Source organism: Cyrtonyx montezumae, unplaced genomic scaffold (genome assembly GCF_038088225.1).
Source record: "Cyrtonyx montezumae isolate F1298 unplaced genomic scaffold, pur_monq_1.0 scaffold_32, whole genome shotgun sequence".
Classification (NCBI taxonomy): Eukaryota; Metazoa; Chordata; class Aves; order Galliformes; family Odontophoridae; genus Cyrtonyx; species Cyrtonyx montezumae.
In genome coordinates, this window is record NW_027072037.1 from 1,030,765 (window position 1) to 1,046,782 (window position 16,018).

The following is a 16,018-nucleotide window of genomic DNA, read 5'->3' on the forward strand; positions in this document are numbered from 1 at the left end:
ATGGCTTGAGAGCATCCCTGAGGAGAAGGATTTGGGAACGTTGGTTGATGAGAGTTTCAACATGAGCTGCCAATGTGACTTGCAGCCCCGAAGGCCAACTGTATCCTGGGTTGAAATGTGACCAGCAGGTCAAGGGAGGTGATTCTGCCCCTCTGCTCTGCCCTTATAAGACCCCATAGAGTACTGCATCCAGTCCTGCAGCCCCCAACACATGGACATGGAGCTGCTGGAGCAGGTCCAGTGGAAGGTCACAAAGATGATCAGAGGGCTGGAGCACATTTCCTACAGGGACAGGTTGAGAGAGCTGGGGCTCTTCAGTTTGGAGAAGAGAAGGTTCCAGTGGACCTTATAGTGACCTTCCAATACTTCCAGGAAATCTGGGAAGGGACTTTTTATAAAGGCAGGTAGCAACAGGATTAGGGGAGTGATTTTAAACTGGAAGAGGGTAGAGCTAGACTAGATATGAGGAAGAAATTCTTTACTGTGAGGGTGGTGACACACTGGGACAGGTTGCCCAGCAAGATTATGGATGACCCCTCCCTGGAAGCATTCAAGGCCAGTCTGGATGGGGTTGTGATCCTTGTCCTATCTTGCTCTTTTTGGAAAACACAGAAGGCCCTTCCTCCACCAGGGATACCAGTGCTTTGACCCAATGTTTTGTTTTGACATCAGGACAAATTAGATTGTTTACTTCCTTGAAAAACAAGCCAGAACCCCCTGTTGTGTCATTATTAGGATTACAACAGAGATCCTAGATGCATTAATTTCTCTTTGGAACCCAATGGTCCTTGTGTTTAGGACACAGGAGGAATGTCTCACAGAAGGAAAGGAGGCAAAAGAGAAAAAAACACCCTTTCCTCTCTTAGCTATAGCATGCAGCACGTTGAGTCAGATTCTAGCTGGGCGTCTCAGTGGTTACTTCTTAAAAGTCAGCAAGCATTGTTCTCAAGGTGGGGGAAGAGCCAGCATGAGCTTGAAAACATTGCAGAAATTAGTGAACTGGGAAAGCACAGTGACAAAGGCAAGGACTGAAATACAGGCTCAGAGTCTGAGTTTCCTCCTGCTTGCTCATTATAAAACTGGCAGAGCTCCCTTGATTTTAGCTTCTGAGTCTCATCGTTGTAAATGACAAGTCTGTGAAGATAAATGCAACTGTCTGTTTATCCGGAGCACTGCTACTGAATTAAATGGAGCAGTTCTAGATGTACACCAGAGACGTAACAGAGATGAGATTCTGGCCTTTCCAAGTGGAAACCACATCCCTCTCCCTCTCACTGGCACCCTTTCTGTCATCTATCCTGAAAATAGTCCTCCGTGGCTGATCTTCACTGTAGCAATGTATTAGTAATGAAATTGGGGAGACTATTTACATAATACAGCTAGTTAGCTGATATTACACACTGTTCTGTTGTGCACTGTTGGGTTTTTTTTTGTTGTTTTCTGTTTTTTTTAATCTTTTGATGATTCTCATCAGAAGATGATGCTTTTTTCCACCATATCCATCCTATAGATTTCACATGGGCAGGACCAAAAAGTTCTTAATAAAACTTTCACATGAGCATGAACAGGTTCACTGTTGACATCTACAGCGTAGACATTGACAATTTAGTTTGCCATGTAGATGTCCTGTCTAGAGAAGAACAGGTATTTCTAGGAGAAGATACATCACTCTAGCAAACACAGCAGTGGAAAAGCAGGCATCCTCCAAGTGCCTGCTTGTCTCACCTGCAGTCTAAGCTAATCAGATGGCATGGAGATATCTCCAACAGATGACTAAAACAAGAGCAATTTGAGTCCATCCTCTGTAATTCCACATTTCTACTTAGACAAATTGGCATATATTAATGTATATTTTTATCATCAGAATAATATTAGAATTCACCCAGATTCTTCCAGTATTGGTTGTCTTGCTAAAAACTCTCACTCTGGATTCATTTACATCCTCAAGAGGACGAGATTTGCAAATAGTGAGAAATTTTTAGAAGTCACCTGACCTAGAAATTCATACAAAGAGTTTCAAAGGTAGTTACTGAATTTAGATACTTCTGCTCTATGGAACACAATTGTTGATAGCTACATTTGCTTTCTTCTCCCCTGCTCTACCACACACAGACATATTGTTTGTTTCATGAGAATCTAGAAAATGTTGTATTTAGCAATTCAACTGAAACTTCCAAACCAGACCTCCCTCAGCTCCTTGGACTTCCTCTCATTTTAACTTGGATGATGGAATTTGAGCTCTGGCACCTCCTGCTTAAACCTGCGTATAGTTTTGTTTGAAGTGCAGGTTGTCACTTTTCTCCCCACTCATCACCAGACTAACATTTGAATGACACAAAAGTCGTGTTAAGCTCTCATAGGATCAGCAATGTTTTATTCCAAATGGTTACTTGGCACCAGGCAAATGTACCATGACAACCACTGCTGGGACTTTTGGCTGTTGTCCCAGTGGGAGGGAAAGAAACCATCCTTCTGAAAACTGCAGGTACAAAAAAGTATTCTGTATTTTTATGTTTTACGGGAGAGAAACTAAGCAGAGATAAATAAAATGTGTTTTTTGACTGGCAATCAAAATTTTAATGACTTACAGTAGTGTAGCAGGGGTGGTGTGATGTGGCAGGGGAAATAACATTTTTTTGTTTCATTATTATTGCTTTTCTAGCTTTGAAATACAATTTAAAACCCATGTGCATATGGGTCCTGTAATTAATTTGCTCCACAGGTAAAAAGATGTGCCTATATGGAATAAACTTGAGCATAATCCTTCAGTGAACCTTGAGAAAGATTGTCCATGTTGAGGTAGAAATGACATTTGATCTAAGAACACTTACTCCAAAAAGCTTAAAAAAGGAGATGGCAGCAACCGTTGCCTACAACTTAAAGCTTCAGTGATGAATCGTTGTTCCTTGGAAGGGCTTGTATCTGAATGACTGGAAAATCATTCCTGGATGTGAATACGACCTGGTACATCTTGGTGTACTAGACATGTGTCAGAATTTTTAGATCAGGGTCAGGAGTATTTGTGTCCATTAACCCTGGACCTTTCTTGTCTGTTAACCTTGTATTCTTGTCTTCTTACCCCCTTCTACACAGATCTTGGCCCAGATGGATAACCTGAGAACTTTATGGTCAGTGGACACAGGAATAAGCATAGGGGCATTTTCCAAAATGTCTGAACTATTTTGTAATAACCTCTTACAATTGGAACTGCAAAAAACTTAACAGTATTTACTCTGTTTCAGATGAGTTGGGTAAAGGTTGTAAAAGGAAGCTTTAACTGGGACAGTCTAAGAAAGCTTTGAAACTGCATAAAGTAATACAGCTACAAAGTCAACATCCCACTCTCTTCCCCCTTAAAAATGGTTACAAACTCATTAACATTTGTATTATATCTTAATCTTTTTATTTTCTTCTCTTTCCCCACCCCATTCTGTCATGGCTAACTGCAGCTGCTGGGACATGAATGACAACACTGCCTTGTGGTGGGTGATCAAGGGTCCTGTGGTTGGGTCAATCATGGTAAGTAGCACTTGGAGAAGACCCTTCCTCAGTTCTTCCGAGGGAGAATAATTGATGCAATTTCTTTCCAGTGACTTTGCAAACTTTGCTGCATTGGCTGTGCTGGGGTTACTGAACAGTGTGTAGTGCCAAAGAGATGCAGGACAAGTTAAATGATGTTGCCTGTGGGCAAAGGCAATATGGAGATATGTGTCTCAAACATATGTACCAAATGTCATACATCAGATCCTACAGCATCTAGGGCATTTGTTTTTAGGAATCATTTAGGATTGCAGAGAAAGGACCATATACTCTTTGGGACATCTGAAGTAACACTAGATGTAAGTGCCTAGGAATTTACTTTGCAGCTAAACTATTCTAAGTAATATTAGATCTGTAATAGTATGCTAAACATAGCACAAGATGTTCTGCTGTCAGCGAGGTACCTAAGCTCTCTTTAGTTAATGGAAGCCTTGAGTTTTACTCAAGTGACATCTTATGTATGGACAACTGAAAGTCTCTGATGTACCCCATTTGATCTCCAGCTTCCGCATCTGAAGGAGTAGGAATCTTTAAATGGCTTTGGACTGTTCCAGTTAGGGAAATAAATTGAGCACCAAAGAAATACAGTTCATGGCACTTAATGAGTTGTTTATCTTACTGGACATTGATACCTATTTCTGGGCATACTAAGTTCCTTTCCATACTACAGTGACAGTGTCGGCAAGGTTTCCATTGACTGTTGTGGGAATATAAACAGACAGATGTCTACATGAGGTGCAGTGCTTTCCCTTTTTGCTATTTGGGCTGCTATCTAAAGCACAGTAACCTTCAGGTACATTCATTGTAACTGAACTAATGATATGGGGTATCTCCATTCACTTGTAACCTTCATAGCCAGATAGAAAATCATTGTGAAAGAGGTGTTCAACCAAACAACATAAAACCTTAAATTTCCCGATTTCAATTGGACTTAAGAAGCTACAGAGATGATGACAACCAAATCTGAATCGACAGTGTCAAAATAAATTGCTTTTGCTCTTCTTCAGAGTTTGAAAACTATAGTTAAAATATGGAACCTATGAGGAAGAAGATGCTCAGGATGATGTAAAACAAAAAGACACGAAGAAAACATCAAAAGAAAAGACATTAGTGGTCATCTCATTGTGGAACAGATTCAGTCAAGTGGAGAGAAAGTAAAAGAAGTAGGGAATTTCAAGAAAGGGCAGACAGAGAGTCTCATCTCATACCTGAAAAAGGGCATCATGGTCATTGTAATGTCCTTTCTTTTTCCTCCAGATAAACTTTGTGCTTTTTATTGGCATCATTGTGATACTTGTGCAGAAACTCCAGTCACCTGACATTGGAGGCAATGAATCCAGCATTTATTTGTAAGTACAAATGAAGCAGTAATCAGTTGAGATTTCTAATATACACATAGGAAAAAAAAAAGTCAAAAAGACATCGGAGTGAATTTGATTTTTAAAAGAAACATGTGATCTATTTGTTGATATAGAATTTCTTTTAAATCCAATCTTTACCAAAGTGCATTTTAACACTGGCTTTTATCTTAGGTAAAAAACTTACGAAAGAAAAAAACAAAATAGGAGAAAGCATAAATATTGGATTAAATAATCCTAATTATTATTTACAGATCAGTCATCTGTAAATTAACATAATGACCAGGCATAAATATTATTACACTCAAGGGACAGATTTTTGTGCTTCATATGTTCCACAGACATAGTACAGAGTTCACTGAAAGCAATGAGATTTGGTGAAAAGATTCCACTTTAGTCTGAACTCTGTTTTAGATCTCCTGAAGTTGCTTATGCTCATGTCCATGTTTCTGGTAATTTCTTTCAATCTGTTCCAATTAAGCTGAATGATTCCCCACCTAGATTGGGTTAAAAATGAAAAAGAAATCCTGAAAGTTTTCCATTACAAGTTTTAGAACTGCATTAAAAGTTTTTTTTTAAAGCTCATATCCTTTCCTTCCACCTCACTGCAGGATTGAGGTTGGTCATTTGAGACAGTTTCTGTTCCTATTTTGAGTGCACACAGCTGTATACAAAATTATTTTGAGTAACACCTCCGGTGTTTTCACGGCTTCTCAGTCTAAACACCGCAGACATTTTCCATGCAGATTTTTATGAGCTCTGGCATATTCCTTAGACATAAGTAATATATTAAATTTATTCCTCAGATGTCTATTTTCAGAATTAGAACTCAGGAGAAAGCGTAGTGAATATGTTGATTGTCTCCCACGTGTAGTTTCCCTGTGGTTTGCATGAAGACTTCCCATGTAATGTGCTGCTGGGAGGTCAAACACCAGACATTTAATTGTGATTAGCAGCCAGGATGTGCAGGGGTAATTCAGATTAAGACCTGCTGACTGCATGTTTGATATCTGCTGCACATTTCGCACGTATGGAGCAAAGCATGCCGCAGACTCCCGCGATTGGATGAGATGATGAAACATCCTTGTCATTTTTGATCAATATGGTGACTGAGTTTTACTGATATTTTTCCTATGTGTATAGTTAGCAACTAAAAAACAAGAGAAAAAAACCATCATATTTTCTGTTTCATTCGCTGCCATTATTTTTTCATATTTTTTTGCAACTTTATAAATGGGCGCGTGTAAATCGATCTTGCATTTATGTATGTGCTATGAAGTGGAGTGTTGTTTATCCAAACAGACCCAACAACAGAAGTACCACACAGAAATGCAGTGAATAAGTCTATGCAGATGTACACCAGTCACACTCGTTATCTGTGCATACATCTCCTCTGCAAAGGGAGGAGAAAGGAACAGGACAGATCATAGAACGGTTATGTCACCATATTGAAATCTCTGCAGCATTTCAGACAGTGGTCCATAAATAAACATTTTTCATGTCCTATTCTGCTGTTTCATATTACTGACTGTTAAAAGCTCATTTTATTATCACTGAAATAGGCAAAATACTGATTGAATATTTCCAGTCCTATCCCAGTAGGCTGATAAACCCCAAACAAAATGCATGCTCGTGGCTGTTTGTTTGAGCCTTATCTTCACATGATGATAGGCTGTTTTAAGAATACCTCTGTTCCGTTCAAACCTGCCAAGTGAAATGTGAATGTTTTCCCATTCTCATTTTGAAATCACAGACATTATTTGCATGGAGGAGAAGGCAAACAAGTAGAACCTTGTATTAATGTTCTCTTCCCAGCAGTACCTCGTTGAACACTACAGGCTTCATAAAAATCACTATCTTTATAACTAAAAGTAAGAAAAAGTAGTACAGTTTCCCATTCAGTTCATCCCATCAGACCAAACTCTTCATCCAGACCTTTATTCCACGACATATTTAAGTACTTAATTCGTAAGACTGACCAGTTGTGGTTGAGGAAGGATGCTCAGCCCATTTCTGAAAGTGACAGCACATAAAAACTGCAGCAGTGATTCAGATTTGCTCTGCTGTCTGTCTTCCACTTGTTGGAACAGCCTTGTAGCTAAGGCTCCCACCACCATGGCTGAGCCTGAGTGACAGGAGAGTGCTTTTCACTGCATCTGCCTCCATGCACAGCTGTAAAAGAGAATTTAAACCTTCAGCTGTTGTTTAATTTGCAGCATCAGACCTTGCACTGGTTGAGGTGAAAGATGCTTTTCCTGAGGAGAACAAGAAATTGAAATCTCACTTACACAATGTTTGCAGTGATTATGTGCTCAGCAGAGAAGAACAAGCCATATCACAAAAATGTTTTGCTGCATCAGAGCGTTCATATGTTTTGGATTCAAAAGATTATGTTAAGTTTGACCCCTAACTCCCCACAGATTGCCTATGAATAATCCATGATCAGATTATGAGCAAATGTGACAGTGGTTAGAAGCTACCTGTGTTGTCTATTATAGACCTGTAACTCTATTATAGACCTGTATAGACTTTGGTTTTCAAAAGAAAAGAAAGAAAAAGGCAAAAAGAGCACAGTAATTTGTCTTTTTACTGCAGAGAAGATGAATTTTCTTCTTACACACATGGCACATGCTTAGGTTCATCTGAACCTAATGATCTTAATGGTCTAAACGATCATTTTCTGTGACAAAAATCTGGATCCAGTTCTAATTTATATGCTCTGTGGTCATAATTCTGCAAATCACTTAAGTGTGTATTTAACTTTACAAGCCTAAGGGATATGTTTAAATTCAAAGATTAATTATATATTGTTGCCACTGTGCACACCTAATTAAAAATTCCCACTACTGAAGTTAGCTGCAAGCTATGACAGGAACACAACAGAAGATTGCACTACCAGGGAACTCATGCTTAATTAATACAGTGTAGCCACTAGAGATGGCAAGACTTGCTTTCAAAAATAATAATAATAATAATTTGTATAATCCTCAGAGCAGTAATGAGCTCTTCATTCCCCTAAAAATTTGGTTTTTCTCTAAAAGCTTTGCTGATAATTATTATACGCATTAGCCTTTGCCTTTAGGCTGACAAAAACTTGGAAATGTAGTGAATTCCTAATGATTTTTTACAGCAGTCAAATGCTTTAGTGATCGTAAACTTCTGGTTTTTTATCAGCTTGTATGTTCAATCATTCCCGAGCAGTTTCATGGCCATCTAATTCTCCATCTCGCACATCATTCCCCTCTGAGCTACCTGCATGCTGCTGAGCCCATTTCAGACTGAACAGCTCAAAATGTGCCCGACGGTGGGAGAACTATAATTCAGTTCTAGTTTTTACTGTTTTTTTTTTTTCTTTTGTTTTTGATAAAAACTCCTCGTTGTGTTTGAAACGACTGGGAGTTAGATTCATCAAAAATATATAAGCAGCTGCAGTAGAACATGGAAAATAAAAGTCACCATTTCTAGTTTTTATTTTTACTTTAAAGATTCCTTTACCCCAGCCACGAATTCCAAGCAACGTTCATGTTTCCTCACAGTAGTCATCATAACGTTTTGGTTTTTTTACCTTTCAATATTAGGAGTGAGCAGACAGCCATAAAAAAGGACATATCTTTGTATCTTGGACCATGTTCTGGTTTTAGTTAATCTTGTATCAGTCCTGAATAATTTCACCATGTTAAGCATTGAAAGGAGCCCAGTAATACAACTGCATGTTCCTTGTAGAATTAAACAGTTATCTGCATGCTCCAGACAGATCGCTGGCCTCCTCTGTTAAATGAATTGCACAAAGAATTTTTATTTACTATAGTTACAATCATGACATTGTACAAGTGTCTTGGGTTCATACCTCTATGGTCAACCCAGGTTTGGTGTAGCATACTTCCACAGTCTAATTTTTAGCAATATCCAGTTGTATAGTTGGAAAGTATTTTGAAGAAGTAGTTAACTGTTAAGGGACACTGAAAGCTAAGTAGCACCATGTCAGATGTCAATAAATCCAGTGTGCAGTCACACTGGAAATACAGGGACTGGAAGCACATAGTCACAATCCTACAAATCTAGCTGGCTTAGCACATGGAGTATCACATGAGACCCATGTTGCATGCATGGATATTCAGATATCAGTCTCTGAACTGGGATTTTAACAAATAGTTAATAAATGATTCTCTCAAATCTTCATTTTTTTTCCTATGAGAAATCCAGCCAATAGCATGCAATGTGGTCTGTCAGAATCTACTTTTGAGAATCCTAGTTTCAGTCAAATTGTTATGAGGATAGCATGTTCACCTCCCAAAAAGCCACATTCCTCTAGAAATGTCTACACAATCTTGAATCCAAGTGATATTTTCCATGAGCATATTTGCATTGTTGAAACCTTCACTGTAGGCAAGAAGATTTCCTAATGACATTGGTACCATAATTAAGTAGATATGCATGATGTAGATGCATGCTGGAATAATCCTTAAGATTGCAAAGGCCCACACATTTCCATCAAGTCTTTGCTTATTTATTCATTTTCAAGTATCAAAGTACATTTGACTGGAAAAAAAAATTCATTTTTTCCTGTCTTCTTTTACTTTTTTCTTTTTCTTTTTTTTTTTTTGGTCTTGAATAGTATAACCTGGGAGGGGGAAGCTTGTTTCTGCTTTTGCTTTAACAGATTCTTCATCATAAATTTTGTATCACATGTTGAAAACTTAATGAGAAAGAAAATAAACCCCACATATACCTAGCTAATTCAGGTCTACGTCATTCCTCCAATCAGCATCTTGCTGGAAAGAAAGGAGAAACATGGCATATATCATAGGTAGGTATGATTTTACCTATGGTGCAACCTAGAGGGTTAGGGCAGGAGAAGCAATGTCGTAACACAAATGTTTTGGTAAACAACACTCCTCTACAGTTCACCTACAAAGTCACTGGACACTCAGTGATTCATTCTGCTACTGCTTTGTCTTGCTGCAAGTGCTCAGACTGCCAGCATTAACAGTTGTTGACAGGGTCCTCATGGAAAGAAGCTTCACTTCCTTCAAGAAAAGGGCAGGTGGTTGATGAACGGTATACTTGTCAGCAGGGCAGTTTAATTTCCTCATGTCAGGCATTATCATTTGGGCGTTGGAATGCCCACTAACCCAGTAATGAAGGGGTCTCATGTCCCTCTGCTAACCCATTTCTATCACAAGAAAATAAAATGGAAAACACAGGCAATGCTCATTTGGTGTCAGTGCGTGATCACCAAGGACCTCATTCTCATTCTTAAGAAATGCGAGGAGAGCAGGTCTCTACTACTTGGATTCTTACAACTAACTTGATGAATTTATTTAATGCTCTAGAGAAAATGTTCTTGTTCACTACTACTATACTTTTCACTGACACATCCAAAGAAAAACAGTTCTGTTGGGAGTTATGTTTTGTGTGCGTTCGTGTGAGGGGGGAAGTTGTCCTTGATTTTGTTTGGTAGGCTTTTTTAAAGGATGGGAGTGTGCATTTGTGCCAAATCTTGTCAGGCAGGGATGTGAAAAAAAGGAACTGAATAAAAAACTTAGGAATCTAAGATTGTGTAGGCTACGTACTATAATTAGCAAGAATATAATTGCAAGAGAATTATTTATTTTCAGGTAAAGCAATCGAAAATGCTGCTTTTGTGGTTGACTGTGGTCTCAAAAGTACAAAGTCAATCAGCACAGAATATATTGTGTGTTTTTAATGCTTCTGCATTGCAGAAGTGGCTACTTAGAGTTCACCCAGGTGCCCGGGGTGAGTAGAGAACCTTAAACATTCATCTACTGTTGTCAAAATGAGCTTCCCAGCCACAAGGTTTTCTTTTCACTCAGCGTGCATCTTTTCCATTCTTACTGTGCTGGTGGGATCAGGCCTGAAAGTATGTCCACCTTGAAAGAGGTTTTATTTCCTACATCACTCACCAGAGGGACATTCCAGAAGAGCATTTTTATAAGTATTTTTAAAAGGAATTCCACCCATTTCCAGGGATACGTGAACATTTTACTGGAGGTTTGACAGGCTCTGCTTTTGAAACCACTGATCACAAAACCTGTTCCTTGTGGTTACAAGATTATCTGCGATGAACAGAATGTTAAAAAATGCTCTGCTTCTGCTCTTTTCAAAACCTTAGAGGGTGGTTAGAGTACAAGTCCGTTGTGCCTTGGCCTGCACAAGAGATATCCGTACAATGGAGGCTGACAATTATTTTCTACTTCGAAATAGAAATGGAAGAATAGGACAACTCTGTCTTTAAACAGTGTTCGTGCACATTGCTGTAAGGTATTTTTACAGGTAGTTTCATGGCTTCCATGGATATGCAGACAAAGGAAACTACTCTGATTCACACAATTCACAGATTAACTGAATAGTTTGAAATCTGCTGAAGTTTCTTGCTTAACTGTTCTTAATTAGCGACTCAAAATTGCCATTTGACTCTATCATGCTTCTGTGGCAGACTTAGAGAATTAAGTTGTACACAGATTGTCCTAAGTGAGCAAAATACAAACATTTTTGTCCTATCCGTTGCAAGAGTAAGCCAAGAAATGAGCGATTGCATTATTAAAAGAATCCACTACCAGATGGTCCTCCTCTAGAAGGATTAAAATGTGTATTTTATTGAAGGAGAAGACATTATCATGTTTATTTCAAGTGTAATACCTAAAATCTTGTGGCTTAACAGCCGTACGTGGTGTGGAATAGCACTCATGAGAACTGAAGGCTCAGACCAAAATTATGTATGTGTTTGTGCCTTTTGACACATGTAAGTATATGCCTTTATCTACACACACAATGTTTGAAATATTATTTTTCATACATATATATACACACATATAAAATAGTTCAAACATTGCTTTTATGAGAGCGCAAATACTTTAGCAATGTGCACAATATGAAACTTCTTACTAATTAGCAAAAGTAAGGTAGACTTCCTAAAAAAAAATGAGGTATAGATCTCAAATGTGTTTCTAAAGTCACTGCACTTCACTGAGGTGATTAATGTAATTCTGATCTGCATTGATAAACTTCAATTGTCAGTTAGGTCAGTGAGAGAAGAGAATGTCCAGTGCCTATGGCAACACGTCTCCATGAGTTAGCCATCAATTTGAGTGCAGTTATAATCTCTATCAGATTGCCTTGTTCAGTAGGGATGACACTGTCAATAATTTTGGAGATTCAGATCACTTTTCAGAAACTTCAAAAAATTCAGAGCTGAGTTGAGGTCCCTTCCAACCCCTACAATTCTGAGATTCTCTGACTTAGGAGTATCTAAACAAGACAAGACAAGGCTGTTTTCCCTCTCCCTTCTGCCCTGCTCATAACTATGATAGTTGTTTTGAAGGCATTGTTAGGCTGAAAGGGAGAATGTTGGAATTGTTCCTGATTTGTACTTGTATTTCTTGGAGTTGGTTAGTTAGTCTAAAGGTAAAAGGAGGGTGGAAGCAACTGGGCATGTAGTAGCTGTTACAAGACTGCAGAGAATGGGGAATAATTCTGACATCTCTGATCCTGAATGTGCTTTCAGTTTATGTCAAAGCTTGATAAACAACAGCATCCATGGTTTTCCATTCACTCTTTGCTACCATTCAAAAGAAGTTTGAATTTCCCTCAGTATCTCTGCTTCTCCTTACCATTGATTTCTTGTGTCTCACTTTAGCAACTAGCATGCTTCATATTCTTTGGTTTATGGTTTGTGTACACATCCTAGCTTGGAGAGAGGTGCTCCAAGACAGGATGTAGTCCCTTAGTGCCTGAGGTATGAAGGGACAAGAAGAATGGTGCAGACAGTGCAGAATTTTTTATTTTGTTTTGATTTAATCTGGAAGAGTGAACTTCTCATGAGGCTTCTGTGAGTGATGTTGTTTGTAACAGGAATTGTGTGGTGGCAACTGAGTTAATGGTACAGAACAAATTTTTGCCTTAGAGAGTTCAAACACTTAGAGGCTATCAGATTACAATGGCTTAATGTTGAATTCAGATTTAAAGAAACTGGTTTAAGAAAATGTATTTTACCTATGATTGGGCCAATATAAGGTTCTACATATATCTTATGTCCTAATCTTAGTACTTCATCTGTTGTGCACCAGTGTCATTATAGAGAGAGCTTCCAAACTCTTGTTTGATTGTTTGGATCATTAAAAGTCTGCAAGGTCAGACCTTTTCAACACAGGCTTTATTCTCTTTTTTTTTGTTAAGGATGGTTGAAGAGATAGGTTGAAACTTGGATCATTGCCCATAGGAAGATTTGATGATGAGCAAGGCAGGTGAGGCACTACAACTTCACTGATGCTACAGGGCTGCAAATCCTATAAACTAGATATAGTCACCCCAGTGCTGAGCTCTGCCAACTGACCAGACTGAGACTTGTCTGTAATACTTGAATGCCCACTTCTGTCAATTTGAGACAATAAAAATGCACTGCAGTTTTTACTAGTTTCCTTGGTTTGAAGACAATGAGGCATAAGCTAATCACATTCTCAGATATTTACTGGCTGGATTGGGGCATGTGTAGTCATCATTTAAAAATTTAAACCTAAATTTAAGACTAAATTAAATTTAAATTTAAGACTATTTAAGTATTTTGTTTGATGTGGTACATTCTTCTCACTAAACATACTTTTCTACCCCAAAGTTACGTTAATCCACCTACATCAATATTGTGTATGACATTAGACTAGGTTCTAGAGACAGTCAGATTAACCTAGCTTGTGGAAATACATTCTCCAGAGTAGGAAGGATCAGGGTATGTAACTTCAAAGTTAGATTATTTAAAGTCTATTTCTGATGAATGGGTTCTATTCTTTAATACCAAGTTTCTTCTCTAGAGCACAGCTCAACATTAAACTTTATCTCTTCGCTTTTTGAGCTCCGTTCATAACAGTTACTTTCTCCATCCTTGCATGACCACCCATAGTTGTTAACAAAATCAAGAATGATCAGGGTAGAGTACATTTTTGGCACTCCTTGACCACTCCATTTCATCTTCAAGCTTCAGTTCTAGGCAAAAGTCAAAATAATTGGCCAAGATATTCCGATTTCAATTCATTATTGTTAAACATCTCTTTTCAACTGCAACTTTTGTCTGCTATCAGTAATCCAACTTCATCCTCTGGAGAGGTGACAGTGGTTTACTCACAGATATTTCCGTGTCTTTTTGTTTTGTTTTGTTTTGTTTTGTTTTAATTACCATACTAGCTTTCAGTTAATGATTAGATCTACTTTTGATGATTTTTTTCTCCACATTTTCTTTATGTGTGGAAGTTTTGAAATCCATTGAAAAATCTTGTGAGAATTCCTGCATGTCTTAGTTTTCACCTTGAAGCTCAGTGCCTTTGAAAGTGCATAGAAACAAAAGCGAAATTCCACCAAATCACTGAGGAAAAAAAAAAAGAAATGAAAAATATGCTGAGCTGTGTAAGATACACCTACTCAGAACAGAAAAGAGAAAGAAAACTGACTTCCCACAAGTTAAACTGATGGACAATCCCTCAAAAAGTAAGAGACCAAGAAGCCAGATTAAAACTAAAAGAAGTCTACATCCATTGTTGTCAACTGATTTCAACTATTTATCTGGAAAAAGAGTGTAGAGAAAATGTAACACTTGTTTTTCCAAACTTGTTTTCAGATAGTCATGAGTTAGAAGATGACCCTGGAGTAGCTCAGATCCCTTAAAGATGTCAGGAATAAGTTTTTCAGGTTAGTGGTGTCAGCAGTAATATGTAGATCCGTAGGTAACTAGACTGAGATCTTCAAAACATACCTGGGCATGGACTTCTGGACTTGTTTTCAATTGTATTCAAATTTATTCAGAGCAGTCAGTAGGAGATCTCCTCAGTTCGTTAAGAAAGTCGTTGGTTAGAACTCCTTTTGTTATAGACATGATGTTTAAAATAGGCCAGACAAATCTGGCTTTGTGGTCTGTTTCTCACCATGGACTGCAAATCAAGTGCAGGATGACAAGGTTAGAGGCAGATATCTATATTGTAAGCTTCATAAGTTGGACAAGACTAAAGAGCACCTTTCTGAGGAGCACCAGTGCTATTCATTCTGTGCCTGGATGAGGGTGGTGAATGAGTCTACTTAGATGCTGTGGATCAGTGCCCTCTGCCACTGCTACAAGGTGGAATTGCACAGCATTTGTTTTCTGCCCACATCCATCTGTAAATCCAGGTTTTCCCTGAAAATAATTTTTGTTCTGGTCTAACTGCAAAAATTCCTTAGCTATCAAGTAGCAAATGGAAAAAAAATAAGTCCAATAATGTACTTAGCATGAATACTAGATAGGAAGGTTGCAGATTTTTTTTTTCTCTTCTCTCTACCATACAAAATTTCTACTTTAATTTTATACTGCATTTTCAGTACTTTATTTCTCTGATTTATTTCTACATTCCTTCCCTACTGCCACACCTTGTGTTTTTTTTTCTTTTTCAGTGCCCGAGGAGCCAATCTTATCTGTAGTGAGGTTATGTAAAATTATTTGAGTGGGATGCACAAAGGTTCTTAATGAGACACAGTTTTAATTTCTGTGTTTACTCTATTTTCCCAAGAGCTTTACCTTCAGCATGTTCGGAGAAAAGCCACAAACTGCCTTTCCACATATCTTAGAAATGATCTAAACCCAGAACCCCGATTTTTCATTATGTATCAAAGCCTTGGTTAAAATGAATAACTGTTCCTCTGAATCAGCATTCTCATTTTAGTTCTCTTAAGCGCCCCTGAGAATCCTGCAAAGCCTTGATTGAATTGCAACGACCTCCAATTTGTATACAGTCTCATCTCCATTAACTTGCCAGACAGCAAGGTGTTCAGTCTGACAAGATGGTCTTCAGCCACATCATGTATTTCTCATTTCATCCTGGGAATGTTTAACGTTTTCTTTCCCCTTCCACCCTAGCACCCTCCCTCTTCCTCCCAGATGCAGCTGCAATCCATGCACAGGACACATGCGGTGAGACTCAGCTTGTTTGCCTTTAGCTGTCTAAAGTCTCGTATTTTATCTGAGCAGTCTAGTTGTTGTCTACGGTCAAACTGAGAGACCAGGGCACCTCCATAAGACAATACATCCTGTGTGTCTTAGACACCTCTGTTGCATAGGTCAGCCCGACCTCTGGAACTGCTCA

General features: G+C 38.4%; 1 protein-coding gene across 4 annotated transcripts in view; it reads left to right on the forward strand.

Moving 5' to 3' along the window:
- Positions 1–16,018, forward strand: part of ADCYAP1R1 (ADCYAP receptor type I) — a 130,762-nt gene that overhangs the window by 102,991 nt on the left and 11,753 nt on the right. For 2 of the 4 annotated variants that reach the window (XM_065744807.1, XM_065744808.1), the window contains exons 12-14: positions 3,450–3,519; positions 4,798–4,889; positions 9,664–9,705. In XM_065744807.1, the coding sequence (XP_065600879.1) occupies positions 3,450–3,519; positions 4,798–4,889; positions 9,664–9,705 (204 nt within the window). The remainder of the gene's footprint in view (positions 1–3,449; positions 3,520–4,797; positions 4,890–9,663; positions 9,706–16,018) is intronic. The other 2 variants (XM_065744809.1, XM_065744811.1) reach the window with 1 other exon arrangement.